The 19,042-nt window shown below is 39.9% G+C and overlaps 1 protein-coding gene across 1 annotated transcript; it reads right to left on the bottom strand.

Annotated features, from left to right (window-relative positions):
• Positions 1 to 311: 311 nt before the first annotated feature.
• On the bottom strand, positions 312 to 17,404 carry LOC124119369 (zinc finger protein 345-like). The gene is made up of 7 exons (XM_046481856.2): positions 17,118 to 17,404; positions 14,594 to 14,640; positions 11,813 to 11,915; positions 9,418 to 9,494; positions 8,445 to 8,639; positions 3,232 to 3,487; positions 312 to 2,527 (listed from the first exon to the last, which is right to left on the bottom strand). Exons 2-7 carry the CDS (start codon positions 14,603 to 14,605, stop codon positions 723 to 725), a joined length of 2,448 nt encoding a protein of 815 aa, XP_046337812.2. The 5' UTR covers positions 14,606 to 14,640; positions 17,118 to 17,404; the 3' UTR covers positions 312 to 722.
• Between the last annotated feature and the right edge of the window lie 1,638 nt (positions 17,405 to 19,042).

Below are 19,042 nucleotides of genomic sequence, written 5' to 3' on the forward strand. Positions count from 1 at the left end.
TGGAAGCTTGACCACTGTCACCACCCCTGGGTGAATATACTATTATCACTGACTTTGATACTGACACTGCCATCATATTATATACTGTTATTGAATATTGTACTACCACTCTATTGTGTACTGCCATTGCTGTGACGTAGTTTGTATTGATTTGTAAACCTAGTGAATTTTGTAATACATATGTTGGTTGTTTGTTGGTTTCACACTAATCTATGTACAGATTTCTGGGTTAACATATTGTTTCAATTTTGGAACCGACACGTAACACCAGAATCCTCATGGGTTGAGTATGGAGTAAAGGAACAAAAATATGGATGACCTGAAACATGTTATCATTGTAATGGGTGAATCCACAAAACTCCACACTAAAGTAAACTTGAAGACAGTGTGATCTTTCCACACTCACGAAAGCATAGGCTCCAACTTCACTGTGGCAACTGATATAGGTCTTCAGGTTACTTGGTCCTTTAAACGTTTCAACTGATCTGATTGTGTCAATGTCTTCCACTGGGTTGAGGTTTCATGCTACTGTAACATCTCAAGTGCATCTTGAGGCTACATGACACTGTAAATGTTTTCCACACTGACTACACGACTAAGGCTTGACACCACTGTGACATTGCACTTGTGCCTGAAGGTCACTTGTGTGATGTGATAGTGATACTGACCGTGAACACTCCTAAGTCTCTGAAGGAACCTGATTGTGAAAATGCCTCCCCATACTAGTTACTTTGATTAGGTTTAATGCTATTGTGACATCTCAAGTGCTTCTTAAGGGTACCTGATCGTGTAAATTCTTTCCCACACTCACTACACTTAAAAGGCTTGACACCACTGTGACATGTCATGTGCATCTTGAGGTTACCCGATTGTGTAAATTCTTTCCCACACTCACTACACCTATAAGGCTTGACGCCACTGTGACATCTCAAGTGCTTCTTAAGGGTACCTGATCGTGTAAATTCTTTCCCACACTCACTACACTTGAAAGGCTTGACACCACTGTGACATCTCATGTGCATCTTGAGGTTACCTGATTGTGTAAATTCTTTCCCGCACTCACTACACTTATACGGCTTGAAGCCAGTGTGACATCTCAAGTGCATGTTGAGGTTACCTGATTGTGTAAATGCCTTCCCACACTCTAAACACTTGTAAGGCTTGTCACCACTGTGACACCTCATATGTTGCTTCAGGTCACATGACCCCGTAAATGCCTTCCCACACTCACCACACTTGTAAGGCTTGTCCCCACTGTGACACCTCATGTGTTGCTTCAGGTCACTTGACTGTGTAAATGACTTCCCACAATCAGTACACTTATAAAGCTTGACTCCCGTGTGACGTATCATATGTTGTTTCAGGCTACATGAATCTGTGAATGATTTCCCACACTCCCCACACTTGTAAGGCTTGACTCCTGTGTGACGCCTCATGTGTTTCTTCAAGCTACTTGATCCTACGAATGCCTTCCCACATTCACTACATTCATAAGCCTTGACATCACTGTGGCTCCTCATGTGTGTCTGCAGGTTTCCGGATTTTGCAAATGCTTTCCCACACTCACCACACTGATATGGTCTGACTCCTGTGTGACACCTCATGTGTTGGTGCAAGCTACCTGACACCACAAATGCCATCCCACACTCACTACATTTATAAGGCTTGATGCCACTGTGGCTCCTCATGTGTATCTGAAGGCTACCAGATTGTCGAAATGCCTTCGCACACTCACTGCACTTAAATGGTCTGTCTCCAGTGTGACAAATCATGTGTCTTTGAAGCTCAGATGCTTCTACAAAGGCTTTCCCACACTCACTACACTTGTGTGACCTGACGCCATTGTGATACTTCATGTGTTTCTGCAAATAAGCTGCTTGTACAAATGTTTTCTCACACTCGGTGCACTTATAAGACTTTACTCCATGAAGTCTCATGTGTCTAGCTAGGTCACGTGACTTTGTAAATGTTTTCCCACACTCCTTACATGGAAAAGGCTGGATTTCTGTGTGGCATGTCATGTGTGTCTGCAGTTTACTTGGTGCATTGAATCCCTCCCCACACTCACCACACTCAAGGAGTGGCCCACTCTGATGCTGTTTGTGTCTCTGGGGTTTAGCTGTTTCTGCTCCGTCACCTCCAGTGTTTCCGTCCTCATTAAGGACATTGTTGCTGTCCTCTTCTGGGTCCTCTATCTCCCCACTGATGTCACTGAAGATAACGCCCTTAGTGTCACTCTTTTGCTTCTGGTTCTCTATCTCCCCACTGAAGTTAATGTTCTTAGTGTCACTCTTCTGCTTACGGCTCTTTATCTCCCAAGTAAAGTCACTGAAGTTAACGCCCTTAGTGTCATGCTTCTGTTTATGGCTCTCTATCTTCTCAATAAAGTCATGGACGCTAACACCCTGAGTGTTCACTATGAACCTCAACTGAGCTGTCAGTTTTCCTTCATGCATCTTGTTCAGATGTTTCCACAAGAACACAACAGATGAGAACCCAAGATCACAGCTGTCACATGGGTACATATCTGGAAAAGGGAGATCAAGATAAAAGCTGTTGTAATGTTTGATACTACCTGATAGTAGTGCTGGGATGGTTTCATTCATACATCTACTGGCTACTGGCAAAGTGTATGTTCAATCATTCAGTCATGTTCTTGAACATCAGACTTGGTATGTCAGTATCTCTGATATGGACCTGGGTGCCGTTGTACATAACAACCTTAGCGCCATGACTGGTATCTTAAATTCTCTGTTAAGGTTAAGAGTAACGAGGCCCCATTCCACAAAGAGATCGTAGTACAAAGACAGTTGTAAGTCTACGTTAAGGTATGAGAGTAACGATTACCTTAGCGCTAAGATTGCTCTGTACAAAGGCACCCCAGGCCCCGTTTCAGGCAACAACTTGATATGTGCAGCATGTAATCAAAACAATTATTTTTTTAAACACACAGACCTGAATATGAAAAAAATATTTTGAGTTTAAATCAAAACCAAAAATACAAGAGATATTGACATAATTATCTTAGAAAACACACAAAACAGTAAAAAAACTAATCTAAACAAGTGATCTGTGTCTTATTCAATAATTTATTTCCTCTGTTGTCACCAACGGCATTTGAATTGATAATTTAGATTATCAAATTAGTGAACAAGGTGAAACATAATATTCACCTTTTTCCCACTACCAATGCTGCTGCCTCTCTCATGGCAGTATTCTAAAAGTGTTTACCTTCAGTGTGCCCCTCTTGGAGTGTAAGTTGTCTCTCGATACCAAGGTTCCTTGCATACTTGTGTCCATACCAGACAAGCAGCTCGCAACCAACACTGATCTTCTTGTAGGCTCTGTAGTAGATATGACCATTGTATTGAAATGCAGTCAGATTCTGTTCTTCCTCTGTTCGAGCACAGTTGACATATCTCATCCAGTTGGCAGTGTTGCAGTGTTGGCCATCTACAAAGTGGGAAGGTTGTCCATCTGTGTGGATCTGAATAATTGGAATTAGGAAATCTCAATTACAATAAATCTGTTTGACAGGTCAAGGTAGACATTCTAATCTCTCAAAGTGAGTGAGTTGGGTTTAACACAGCTTTGAACAGAATTTCAGTCCATCAACTTCATGTGGGAGCAGTGTTTGAAATATTTAAAAAACCCAACAAGACAAGTCAATTGTTGCCTGTCCATCTTCAAAGTTCCGACATTATAAATATTAAAAAAAATTCACAAAAATAAGAGACATATTGCATCTGGATTCAGTTAAAATAATGCAAACAAGCACTTGAAAGTCCACAAGAAGTCATTATAAAACTGAAATGTAAGTAGTCTTAAAATTATCTGCCAGACATTCGGGCAAGTGGAGGAAAATTTCATGCAGCCTGGGTACATATCTGGAAAAGGAACTGGCAAGGAAGATCAAGATATTGTAATGTGTAATGCTATCTGGTAGTAGTGCTGGGAAGGTTTCGATCATATGTCTGCTGGCTACTGGCAAGGAAGATCAAGATATTGTAATGTGTAATACTAACTGGTAGTAGTGCTGGGAAGGTTCGATCATATGTCTGCTGGCTACTGGCAAGGAAGATCAAGATATTGTAATGTGTAATACTATCTGGTAGTAGTGCTGGGAAGGTTTGATCATATGTCTGCTGGCTACTGGCAAGGAAGATCAAGATATTGTAATGTGTAATACTAACTGGTAGTAGTGCTGGGAAGGTTTGATCATATGTCTGCTGGCTACTGGCATGGAAGATCAAGATATTGTAATGTGTAATACTAACTGGTAGTAGTGCTTGGAAGGTTTGATCATATGTCTGCTGGCTACTGGCATGGAAGATCAAGATATTGTAATGTGTAATACTAACTGGTAGTAGTGCTTGGAAGGTTTCGATCATATGTCTACTGGCTACTGGCAAGGAAGATCAAGATAAGCCATATTGTAATGTGTAATACTATCTGGTAGTAGTGCTTGGAAGGTTTGATCATATGTCTACTGGCTACTGGCAAGGAAGGTCAAGATATTGTAATGTGTAATACTATCTGGTAGTAGTGCTGGGAAGGTTTCGATCATATGTCTACTGGCTACTGGCAAGGAAGATCAAGATAAGCCATATTGTAATGTGTAATACTATCTGGTAGTAGTGCTGGGAAGGTTTCGATCATATGTCTACTGGCTACTGGCAAGGAAGATCAAGATAAGCCATATTGTAATGTGTAATACTACCTGATAGTAGTGCTTGGAAGGTTTCATCATATGTCTACTGGCTACTGGCAAGGAAGATCAAGATATTGTAATGTGTAATACTAACTGGTAGTAGTGCTTGGAAGGTTTCGATCATATGTCTACTGGCTACTGGCAAGGAAGATCAAGATATTGTAATGTGTAATACTATCTGGTAGTAGTGCTGGGAAGGTTTCGATCATATGTCTACTGGCTACTGGCAAGGAAGATCAAGATAAGCCATATTGTAATGTGTAATACTATCTGGTAGTAGTGCTTGGAAGGTTTCGATCATATGTCTACTGGCTACTGGCAAGGAAGATCAAGATATTGTAATGTGTAATACTATCTGGTAGTAGTGCTGGGAAGGTTTCGATCATATGTCTACTGGCTACTGGCAAGGAAGATCAAGATATTGTAATGTGTAATACTATCTGGTAGTAGTGCTTGGAAGGTTTCGATCATATGTCTACTGGCTACTGGCAAGGAAGATCAAGATATTGTAATGTGTAATACTAACTGGTAGTAGTGCTGGGAAGGTTTCTATCATATGTCTACTGGCTACTGGCAAGGAAGATCAAGATAAGCCATATTGTAATGTGTAATACTATCTGGTAGTAGTGCTTGGAAGGTTTGATCATATGTCTACTGGCTACTGGCAAGGAAGATCAAGATATTGTAATGTGTAATACTATCTGGTAGTAGTGCTGGGAAGGTTTGATCATATGTCTACTGGCTACTGGCAAGGAAGATCAAGATATTGTAATGTGTAATACTATCTGGTAGTAGTGCTTGGAAGGTTTCGATCATATGTCTACTGGCTACTGGCAAGGAAGATCAAGATATTGTAATGTGTAATACTAACTGGTAGTAGTGCTGGGAAGGTTTCGATCATATGTCTACTGGCTACTGGCAAGGAAGATCAAGATATTGTAATGTGTAATACTATCTGGTAGTAGTGCTGGGAAGGTTTCGATCATATGTCTACTGGCTACTGGCAAGGAAGATCAAGATATTGTAATGTGTAATACTATCTGGTAGTAGTGCTTGGAAGGTTTCATCATATGTCTACTGGATACTGGCAAAGTCATTGTGTATGTTCCATCATTCAGTCATGTTCTTGAACATCAGACTCTGATATGGACCTGGTTGCCATTGTACAAAACAACCTTAGCACGACTGGTATTTTAAAGTCTCTGTTAAGCTATGAGACTAACGTTCACCTTAGCACTAAGATTGCTTTGTACAGTGGAACCCAGGGCCCAGTTCCACAAACTGATCGTAGTTCAATGACAGTCATAAGTCTATGTTAGAGTATGAGAGTAACAATCACCTTAGCGCTAAGATTGCTTTGTACAATGGCACCAAGGGCCCAGTTCCACAAACTGATCGTAGTTCAATGACAGTCGTAAGTCTATGTTAGAGTATGAGAGTAACAATCACCTTAGCGCTAAGATTGCTTTGTACAATGGCACCCAGGGCCCAGTTCCACAAACTGATCGTAGTGCAATGACAGTCGTAAGTCTATGTTAGAGTATGAGAGTAACAATCACCTTAGCGCTAAGATTGCTTTGTACAATGGCACCAAGGGCCCAGTTCCACAAACTGATCGTAGTTCAATGACAGTCGTAAGTCTATGTTAGAGTATGAGAGTAACAATCACCTTAGCGCTAAGATTGCTTTGTACAATGGCACCCAGGGCCCAGTTCCACAAACTGATCGTAGTGCAATGACAGTCGTAAGTCTATGTTAGAGTATGAGAGTAACAATCACCTTAGCGCTAAGATTGCTTTGTAAAATGGCACCCAGTGCCCAGTTCCACAAACTGATTGTAGTGCAATGACAGTCGTAAGTCTATGTTAAAGTATGAGAGTAACAATCACCTTAGCGCTAAGATTGCTTTGTAAAATGGCACCCAGGGCCCAGTTCCACAAACTGATCGTAGTGCAATGACAGTCGTAAGTCTATGTTGAAGTATGAGAGTAACGGTCACCTTAGTGCTAAGATTGCTTTGTACAGTGGCACCCAAGGCCACGTTCCAAAAAGCAATCGTAATACAATGACAGTCGTAAGTCTATGTTAAAGTGTGAGAGTAACGGTCACCTTAGTGCTAAGATTGCTTTGTACAGTGGCACCCAGGGCCACGTTCCACAAACTGATCGTAGTGCCATGACAGTCATAAGTCTATGTTAAAGTATGAGAGTAACAATCACCTTAGTGCTAAGATTGCTTTGTACAATGGCACCAAGGGCCACGTTCCACAAACCGATCGTAGTGCCATGACAGTCGTAAGTCTATGTTAAGGTGTGAGAGTAACGGGCAGGTGGAGGAAACTTTCATGCAGCCTGACAGAAAGATGACCAACCTTGGGCAGGCAGTTATTTGGGAGGAACGCCTAAAGTGATGCAGGTCCTAGATGTTCAGTGGAAACAAACCAAGAAACAATTGGGGCGAATCTGAGATTTGGATGCAATATCATTGGTTTCTGGCATGGCAACTCTGCTCAATGACTTGCAGTGCCTGTGACAACTGGGCCACCCATGCCATATTTGTGTGTGTGGCTGCTTGCACTAGTCCTGACTGCTGGTTTTACAGTGCAAGACAACTGAGATAGTTAGAGTGAGTTGGGTTTAACACTGCTGTTAACAGTATTCCAGTTATATCAAGGCATGCCAGTTTAATGTGGGAGGAAATCCCAAAGTTATGCAGGTCTCAGACGTTTACCACTTCCGTGTAACCCACGAGCACGGGTATGGTGCTGACAAACCTGGAAACATAATCGTGCGAACCTGGATTCGAACCCACAATCATGGGTTTCTGGCGTGCCCAAGGGACGCAACTCTGCACAGCGAATCGCGGCGCCTTAGACGACTGGACCACCCGTGCCCCCTTCTAATATCTTAAGGTCTCAAATTAATTTGGTCATAATGATAATGAAGGTGAGGTGAAATTGGGTTTAACGTCGTGTTCAAGATTATTACATGTGTGTGTGGCTGCTTGTACTAGTCCGGACCAATGCCGGTTTTATAATGCAAGCCAATTGAGATACAATGCCGCATTTGAACGTGGATACCCCACTCAGACACAGAATCCTGACTCCGAGTCCTTGTTTTATCAGCTTAATGCCGAGTGCCAGACGGTAACTGTAAGTACCATTTTTTAACATATTTTGATGTGATGCAGCCGGGGGTCTACCTTCCTCGCTCTGGGCATGCACTCTGTCCACTAGACCACAGAATCGGTCTTAAGGAAAATGAACACTATTCCAACTGTATAAATCAAGCCTAACAATAATCCAGTATGTCCATGCAAACCTGAAACTTGAAAGCATGAACAGTGGAACACAAGCTGGTGATTCACAGAGCCTGTCCACCTGACCTGAACTTTACTGGGCTCTTACACAAGATACTGGCACCAAGTTTGAATCCACACAGGAGTGAAGTGAGACGCAGGATTTATTCAAAACGTATTTGGATGATATTAGGTATGTATGAGGGATTTATCTAGGACTCCCAAACCATGTCCCCTTGGCAGACAAATTGGGAAACAAACGTGATAAAAGTGGATTTTTTAATGTCCATATTTTCGTAAAATTCTGTGGTCTTGGAAAACTGTAAAATTCAAATTGTGATTTTTTAAATCTCATTTTCAAGAGACTTGGGGCCAAATATTGGTTTCCGAGCAGGTCCAGATAAATCCCTGTGCATCTTCTATTCACCAAACATACTTGCCAACTGTATCCTGATGCATGAGCAGTGTTCTCATCTTGGATGGAGTCTCCCTCGTACGGCCCAAAGCAGGTGCGCGGAACAAAGTCCTGAGACGCCCAAACTCCAAGACCAGCGCCTAGGATCCCAGATTCCTCAATCTCCAGACCAACAGGCATCGTTTTCCAAGCTCTGTCAACATTTTCCAATGTTTCCTGGAATATCAACACAATTGAGAAGTCATTATCAACACTTTAGGTTCAATATTTGCCACTGTCTTAGACAAACAATTTCTGCTCACCTTCATGGTGAATGGAGTGTTGCGCTCAAATCATGGAGCATTGTCCCTCACTAATACCTCTGTCATAAACCGCTGAAACTTTGTTTGAATGATCCTAACAATGGTGTTTCTAAAAGAAGCTCATTTGAGTTGATAATTCAATACACAAATTAAGGGTGTTGTGGAATGTGTCCGAATTGAAAATGGAATTGCTTTATCTACAGGAAGTTTGGCTGATAATCATTGGTTTGTCAGCTCAATATCAAGCAAGAAGGTTTCACTTAAGTATATAACACTCAGTGGTATTTAACGAAAACAAATATAGATACTTAAAAATCCAGTGATTGATATCATGAACATCGAGCCACACAATTGGGATACAATGACATGCATCAACCAAGTCAGCGAGCCTGACCATCTGATCCCGTCAGTTGCCTCTTACGGCAATCAATGTCACCTTTTACGACTATCATGGTTAGTGAAAACCTATTCTAACCTGGATCTTCAAAGGTGAAGAAATAAAATATAACAAGCAGAGTTCCGTGTGAATCAGAGTTCGTTGTGCAATTCTGACTATTTATTAAGATTTGTATTCATGAATTACTAACAAATACTGATAAAAAACTTCACTCACTTGGATCTACTTCAATAAGGTTTTCTACTGGTACGTTCTTAAATGACCATTATTATCCATCAGAGTACATGGAGAATACCTGTGTGTCTGCCACCATGAGAAGAGGTCCGTGTACTGAACAGTCCCCTTCATACTCCTTGTTGCAGTCCTGGCAATCTGATGAACAACACAGGGGTTGATATATTAGCTTGCTATAAATGATCATGTTTTATTAGAAGGTTGGATGTATAAAGATGGTGGAACTAAAATCAACATAGGAGTTCCCATTCAGTGACTTGAGTCACCTTATACCTGAATACCAGGTGTGTTAGTCGGCCATTACAGCAACACAAATGTTATCACTCCTTCTTCATCGCATTACATGTTACTTTCATGGAAATGTTACTTACAAAGAAATGTTACTGACACGGAATGTCACTTACATAGAAAAGCTACTTACACAGAAATGTTACTTACACAGAAATGTTACACAGAAATGTTACTTTCATGGAAATGTTACTTACACAGAAATGTTACTTACACAGAAATGTTACTTACACAGAAATGTTACTTTCATGAAAATGCTACTGACAAGGAAATGTTACTTACACAGAAATGCTACTTACACAGAAATGTTACTTACACAGAAATGCTACTTACACAGAAATGTTACTTACACAGAAATATTACTTACACAGAAATATTACTTACACAGAAATGTTACTTACACAGAAATGTTACTTACACAGAAATATTACTTACACAGAAATATTACTTACACAGAAATGTTACTTACACAGAAATATTACTTACACAGAAATGTTACTTACACAGAAATGTTACTTACACAGATATGTTACTTACATGGAAATGCTACTTACACAGAAATGTTACTTTCTCAGAAATATTACTTACACATAAATATAACTTACACAGAAATATTACTTACACAGAAATGTTACTTACACAGAAATATTACTTACACAGAAATGTTACTTACACAGAAATGTTACTTACACAGAAATGTTACTTTCACAGAAATATTACTTACACAGAAATATAACTTACACAGAAATGTTACCTACATGGAAATGCTACTTACACAGAAAAAGTAGCATGGAAATGTTACTGACACAGAAATGCTACTGACACGGAAATGCTACTTACACAGAAAAAGTAGCATGGAAATGTTACTTACACAGAAATGCTACTGACACAGAAATGCTACTTACACGGAAATGCTACTTACACAGAAATGCTACTTACACAGAAATGCTACTTACACAGAAATATTACTTACACAGAAATGTTACTTACACAGAAATGTTACTTACACAGAAATGCTACTTACACAGAAATGTTACTTACACAGAAATATTACTTACACAGAAATGTTACTTACACAGAAATGTTACTTACACAGAAATATTACTTACACAGAAATGTTACTTTCACAGAAATATTACTTACACAGAAATGTTACTTACACAGAAATGTTACTTTCACAGAAATATTACTTACACAGAAATGTTACTTACACAGAAATGCTACTTACACAGAAATGCTACTTACACAGAAATGCTACTTACACAGAAATATAACTTACACAGAAATGTTACTTACATGGAAATGCTACTTACACAGAAATGCTACTTACACAGAAATGCTACTTACACAGAAATATTACTTTCACAGAAATATTACTTACACAGAAATATAACTTACACAGAAATGTTACCTACATGGAAATGCTACTTACACAGAAAAAGTAGCATGGAAATGTTACTTACACAGAAATGCTACTGACACAGAAATGCTACTTACACAGGAATGTTACTTACACAGAAATGTTACTTACATGGAAATGCTACTTACACAGAAATGCTACTTACACAGAAATGCTACTTTCACAGAAATATTACTTACACAGAAATATAACTTACACAGAAATGTTACCTACATGGAAATGCTACTTACACAGAAAAAGTAGCATGGAAATGTTACTTACACAGAAATGCTACTGACACAGAAATGTTACTTACACAGAAATGCTACTTACACAGAAATGCTACTTACACAGAAATATAACTTACACAGAAATGCTACTTACACAGAAATGCTACTTACACAGAAATGCTACTTACACAGAAACATAACTTACACAGAAATGTTACTTACACAGAAATGCTACTTACACAGAAATGTTACTTTCACAGAAATATTACTTACACAGAAATATAACTTACACAGAAATGTTACCTACATGGAAATGCTACTTACACAGAAAAAGTAGCATGGAAATGTTACTGACACAGAAATGCTACTGACACGGAAATGCTACTTACACAGAAAAAGTAGCATGGAAATGTTACTTACACAGAAATGCTACTGACACAGAAATGCTACTTACACGGAAATGCTACTTACACAGAAATGCTACTTACACAGAAATGCTACTTACACAGAAATGTTACTGACACGGAAATGCTACTTACACAGAAAACGGTCATCACCTGGTGCCTCAACTTCCATGTAGTTATTCTGGAGTCTCTCACACTCTGGAGGAGACGGACTTTCTCCACATGGCTCCTGTTTCACCTGAAATGTCAACATCATGAGTGAGTGAGTGAGTTGGGTTTAACGCCACTTTTAACAGTATTCCAGTTACATCACGGCGTGTCAGCTTAATGTGGGAGGAAAGCCTGAAGTGATGCAGGTCTCAGATGTTTACCACTTCGGTGAAACCCACGAGCACGCGTATACTGCTGACAAACCAAGAAACATAATCAGTGCGAACCGGGATTCGAACCCACAATCATAGGTTTCTGGCGTACCCAAGGGGCGCAACTCTGCACAGCGAATCGCAGCGCCTTAGACGACTGGGCCACCCATGCCCCTTAGTGGTAAGAGGGATGGAGATAGTGATGAAACTTCTGAAATGGCGCTTTGGTGGTAAATGGTTTCAAGATATGCATCAAACAGAAAGGTGAGGTGAGGTGAAATGGGGTTTAACGTCGCGTCCAAGATTATTGCACTTATATAGCGACGTGCATGTACGTGTATGTGTGTGTGGGGGGGGGCTGCTTGTACTAGTCCGGACTGATGCTGATTTATAGTGCTAGCAAGCTGAGATACCATGCCACAGTTTAACATGAATACCCCACTCAGACACAGTATACTGACTCCGGGCTGACCAGTCCTTGTGTTAGCCCCTTAATGTAGAGCGCCAGACAGGGTAACAACAAGTACCATCTTTTAACGTCTTTTGGTATGACGCAGCTGGGGATCGAACCCCGGACGCTCTACCACTAGACCACGGAGGCGGTCTCAAACAGAAAGGAGATACACTGTACAATCAATGATGTCCTAAATCATGGACACTGATTTTTCACAGGGTTATCTCCAGGCTTTCACTGGAAGCAGAATATTGTGTCCTCTCTATGTACAAATTGAGACACAATTAATTTGCATTTAGAGAGGGACTGAGGAAAGTATGGCTGTTTCATGGATTAAAATTGTAGACTGCTTGCTAAATATCCATGATATACCTAACATGTCTATTTGGCATGAAATACACTAAACTTCAGGGTTTCAGTGTGTGAATTTTCTTCAGTCTAAATTCCCATCTAATAACATAATGATCACGAATAAAGACTAAGTCTTCTGAGTATGTTCGATGAGTGAGTATGGTTTTACGCCGCTTTTAGCAATATTCCAGCAATTTCACGGCGGGGGTCACCAGAAATGGGCTTCACACATTGTACCCATGTCGGGAATCGAACCCGGGTCTTCGGCGTGACAAGCGAACGCTTTAAACACTAGGCTACCCGACTGCCCAAGTTCTGATTCAATTATCTATAGGTTGTGATATTACTGACAGCAGTGAGAAAACTCTCTCACCACATTTATTTCAGAAATTGTAATGTCAAGATGAACGCTTTAACCACTAGGCTACCCGACCGCCCCAGTATGTTCGATGATTGACAAGAGCAAAATTCTTGGATTTCAAGTGAGACCCCCAATCACTATGACTCAAGAGTACACAGGACTTAATTAAGGAGTGAAGTTGTATTTGTTGACGTTCATCAGCTGATGAAGACAGCAAATTCCATGATACATCCTGCCCTGATTTGCTACTTTGTCATCTTCCCGAGGCAAGAGAGTTAACTGACTTTAAAAGTCCAGTTTCCACCCTTGCTGAACAATGCTGCAATTCCTGGGCTCGATCGTAGCGCCACCAGCAGCTGTTACAAAATATGCCCCTTCTATGCCTCTCCTATGGACCAATCAGATTCCACCTCATGTATCACTTGCATTTGCTTCAAACAAAACGGCGGCGCCCAGTCAAGACAATCTGATCGATAATCAAGATCTATGTATTGTGATAAAACGAGTCTTACATCCAGAAGTGCATCAAATCACGTGAGCACATTGATTAAAAACATGAAAAGATTTGGAAAACATCTGTTGACAACGAGGCGGTGCACATGCTTTGCAAATCCTGCAATCAACCGAAATCTGCATGACAGTTTATGAACCGGATTTCGATTTCATTGAGCGATTTTGATTGGACTATGAATAGACTCATTAGTCCAGCCAAAATCTAACTCCATAATACCAGCCTAGTTCGGCAAGGTGGAAACTGGACTTTTAAAGTCAGTTAACTCTCTTGCCTCGGGAAGATGCTACTTTGTGTGAAATCACTGTCAATTCCATATGAAAAAATCCAGGCATCGAATACTCAAAACAACACAACACACAAATCTAAAAACATTAATCATTTATTAACGTTTATGAAGTTATCTCCTAATTAAATCTTGATGAACTAACATCAGCTTCATCAACTGTGCCATACATTTCTCAGAAGAAATTTATGAAAATAGTTTAAATGTAACATTCATCTCAAATATAAATTTGCTTCTCCCTACCACGCCAAAAAACAGGAGCCTATTCAGATGTGGAATCCCATGTCCATGCTCTACTTCTGATACAGTGAGTGAGTGAGTGTGGTTTTACGCCGCTTTTAGCAATATTCCAGCAATATCACGGCGGGGGACACCAGAAATGGGCTTCACACATCATACCCATGTTGGAATCGAACCCAGGTCCTCGGCGTGACAAGCGAATGCTTTAACCACTAGGCTACCCGACAGTGAAGTTCTGATTCAATTATCTATAGGTTGTGATATTACCGACAGCAGTGAGAAAACTCTCTCACCACATTTATTTCAGAATTTGTAATGTCAAGATGAGTATCAAATGCGCCAGTTACTTACAGTTATGTCCATCTTCAAAGCTCTTTGTCAACAAAGTTAATCCTTCTCTGTAATCAGAAGATTAGAAAAAAAGTTACTACTCATAGAAAAGTAGGCATTCTATCATTGCTTGAAAATTTACCCCTGCCAACACAATGTCAGACAAGCTTTTTTATCACTGGTACAAATGGACCCGTGAAGATCCAGGGTAGAATAGGTCTTCAGGAACCCATGCTTGTCGTAGGAGGCGACTAACGGGATTGGGTGGACAGGCTTGCTGACTTGGTTGATGATTGTCATCGGATCCCAATTGCTTGGATCGATGCTCATGATGTCAATCACTGGATTGTCTGGTCCAGACTCGAATATTTACAGACCACCGTCATATAGCTTTAATATTGCTGAGTGCGGCGTTAAACAACGAACAAACAAACTGGTAACAATGTGGTCAAATGAGTATATTAAGTATATTGTAATATATTTGTTTCAAAAATTCTAAAGATTTAGAAAATTAAAACAGGAACTCAAATAGAGCATAAAAGTTTATCTATTAGTTACCCCCTCTGATAATGAGTGAGTGAGTTGGGTTTAACGCCGCTTTTAACAGTATTCCAGTTATATCATGGCGTGTCATAGGTTTCTGGTGTGCCCAAGGGACGCAACTCTGCACAGCGAATTGCAGCACCTTATAGGCGACTGGGCCACCCGTGCCCCAAGTAGCAAGAGACGGCAAAAATGAGGAATAGATAGTCCAATCTCATTACAATCAGATCTTAAGTTTTACTCGGAAACAACAACTCTCTGCGTGAAGATCTGAGAACACCTCTTTAGAGTGAGTGAGTTGGGTTTAACGCCGCTTTTAACAATATTCCAGTTATATCGCGGCGTGTCAGCTTAATGTGGGAGGAAAGCCCGAAGTGACGCAGGTCTCAGACGTTTACCACTTTTGTGAAACACACGAGCACGGGTATGGTGCTGACAAACCTAGAAACATAATCGGGGGAACCGGGATTCGAAACCCACAATAATAGGTTTCTGGCGTGCCCTAGGGACGCAACTCTGCACAGCAAATCGTGACGCCTTAGACGACTGGGCCACTTGTGCCCCCCTACCCCCTCTGATAACATTTGTGCAAGAAGACTGACCCAAGTCTTGTCTTGTAATGAAGCGGTCTTATGGTTATTGATTTCATTGTGATCAGCTCCAAGTCAACAGCAAATATCAGTAACAATTTCCAAATTGGAATTAAACATTTCCTATTCGTGTTGCAAGAATATTAACAAATGTTATGTCTTTGTAGATATGACTTGTATTTCAATGACAACAGGACCAATACAAAGAAAGAGGCTCAATGCTTTGTTTAACATTATTGTATTGGATGCAATGTTAAACTACAATGCTAAAATATCTCTAAATTTAGGAAAATAAGGACTTAAAAAAATCTCAACGGTGAACAAAAGAGCGATACTTCCCAATTTTCCTGCCAAGGGCACTAAGTTTGGAATCCTAGATTACCATATTCGACGTAATAAGCGCCCCGCTCTAATAAGCACCCACAGCGATATTTGCTAATATATTGGCTATTGAACAAACCCAATTAACACCCCTTCCGATTGATCAATGTACACAAGACTTATTTATTTGTGTTTAATATGCACTTGTGTGTTATATGCACCCTTAATTATGGGCAATTAAATTCTGGAAAATATATCTGTTGTGTATGAGACGCACATACATGTACCTTTCTTTTGTATCATTTCAGGCTGTCATCATAAACCACGAAGTTTATGATCTTTCAACTCTTTTTTTTCTCTCACCAAAATTATATTTAAATAAAAGCCCTCTATTTCTAATTTTGAGAATATTATTATTATTATTACGTCGAATATGGTAATCCCTGTAATTGCAAAACTATACAGTGAGTGAGCTTTACGTCACATCGGCAATATTTCAGCCATATCATGACGACAAAACTATACAGACAAGCGTTTATACATGTATTCATCTTTTTTAAATAGAAACACTGTTAATGCATAAAGTATACAAGCATTACTTCTGAAGGAAGTATGAATTTCTTCTTTATCGTCATATTAGTACATGTAGCATTGACATGCACCATTACACCATGGCTCTGACATTGACCGCCCTTTTTTCTTTCCAGGCGTTTTGACCAATCTCGGTCGGTTCAGCTTGGCGCCGTTTTGACACGCGACCGTCGTACAGATGCTGGTGAGCAAAACATACATACTGAACGAGGCAAAAGGTCTGAAACCATGGAGCTATCTGGAGCTCTGAAGTATCTTTCAATACAAAACACATTAACGTAACAACAAAACGGACAATACCGACATCACGGAGCGACCATACACTCAACACTCATCATGTAAAAAGATACGTCTGCACTGCACTGTTGTGCATCTGCATTCATGTAGGCTATGTGCATGCATGTGTATTACATGACATAGTGCAACTTAAACGAAGGGATAAGTGCACGTAAGATTGAGGATTAGAAGTGGAAATTGTATTGACATTCTTATCTACTCACGTCCTATATTCCAACTGACAGTCCTGTGGCAGTGTTTACTCCTGCGGTTGGGTTAAAGTCAAAACTGGGAAGCACAATATGGCGAATGAAAAATTGTAGTAAAACGCCTCAAAATAGTCTTTAAGCGGAATTATGTGTTTGATTCTCTTGTGACAGTAAACACAATTCTAATATCACGGACTGTCACTTAAAAAACGAGTGGTGAAATTTGCTGGGTGCTATGCCTGCATGTGTTTCAAACCAATCTTGACCCGTGAAGATTCGGGTAAGAATAGGTCTCCAGCAACCCATCCTTGCCGAAAAAGGTGACTATGCTTGTCGTAAAAGGCGACTAACGGGATCGGGTGGTCAGTCTCGCTGACTTGGTTGATGCATGTCATCGATCCAATTTGCGCGGATCGATTCTCATGATATTAATCGCTGGATTGTCTGGTCCAGACTCGATTATTTACAGACCGCCGTCATAGAGCTGTAATATTGCTGAGTGCGGCGTTAAACAACAAACAAACAAACAAACAAACAAAACATATATTTCCTACACGCTGAACTCGTTTACATTTCGTTAGTTGTCCACGTCCATTTTATTCTTTTCGAAAACTATTTCTACCGCAGTGAAAACTATTTACCGCGGTGAGGATATTATCACCGCAGTGGAAATAGTTTTCTGTATTTTCATTTTAGTTTTTGACATTTTCGCTTTTTTTACCTTTTCGTTTTTGTTTTTGACATTTTAATTTTAGTTTTTGACATTTTCGCTTCACATTTCAGCGATTCAATGGTTACTTGAAAGTATATTTTCCATGTTTTCTGTTGTTTTTATACATGATTTATCACATATTTGTATGACATATTGTGTTAATTTGCAAAAGGTTACGATAAAATTAAGTGAAATATCAAAATATTGAAAAACCTACTCCATGTCACTGGGGGCTCAGTCTGGGCTGTACAGTTAAATCACCCACCCTATAGCCCAGACTTAGCCCCCAGTGACTATTTCCTGTTCCGGCAAATGAAATCTGCCCTACGTGGAAGACGCTTCCAGGATGACGAGGACATAAAGGCGTGGTTAGAGGGCCAAACTACGGATTTCTATAAAAGTGGTATTAAATGCTTGAAGGACAAATGGATAAGTGTATTAAGGTGAATGGAGATTATATTGAAAATATATTTTATAGTGCAAAAGATATTCTGTGACTTGGTCTTATATTGAAGTTGCAAAACTTATTGAACGCCCCTCGTATGTCTCTCAGGTAACGTGAGTTTACTTGGGTATTTTGACGCTAAAACGTGTAAATTACTAGATCATTGTACACTTCATTAATACATTGCCAAAGAATTTGGAATTAATGTGGACGAAATTGGAACTGAATTCGACCCAGAATATGTTTTGGATAATTTGAATGCACCAAGAGCGAGGGGAAATGAAGATACTAGCAGAAATATCAATTTGGACATAAACGGTAAGATTTATGTAAGAATCTGTACTTATACTTTTTTAATGGACGTATAGGGAAAGATAAATAATATTGGCAAAACAACGCGTTTGGATGAGAGCTTAATTGATTACGTTATTGCATTTCCCCCGCTATTTTCACTTTTTAACAACTTAGAAGTTTTGGAATTTAATCCTATAATCTCGGATGCCCTATTCTGTTTACATTGGAATTGTGTGATGTTCACATTGAAAATCATTTGTTTACCTCTGTCATATGAGATGATACTGCTGGCCGAATAGATATAGATTATAAAGGATAAAAAGCCCAACCATGACCCATAGGCGGGTCCAGGATTATTTACCGACCGCCGTCATATAGCTGGAATATTGCAGAGTGCGGCGTAAAACAACAAACCAACCAACCAAACCAACACACACACACACACACATGCACACGCACGCACACGCACACTTTCAAAAACCGCTAGAT

Source organism: Haliotis rufescens, unplaced genomic scaffold, assembly GCF_023055435.1.
Source record: "Haliotis rufescens isolate VD_foot unplaced genomic scaffold, xgHalRufe1.0.p SCAF_38, whole genome shotgun sequence".
Lineage (NCBI taxonomy): Eukaryota > Metazoa > Mollusca > Gastropoda > Lepetellida > Haliotidae > Haliotis > Haliotis rufescens.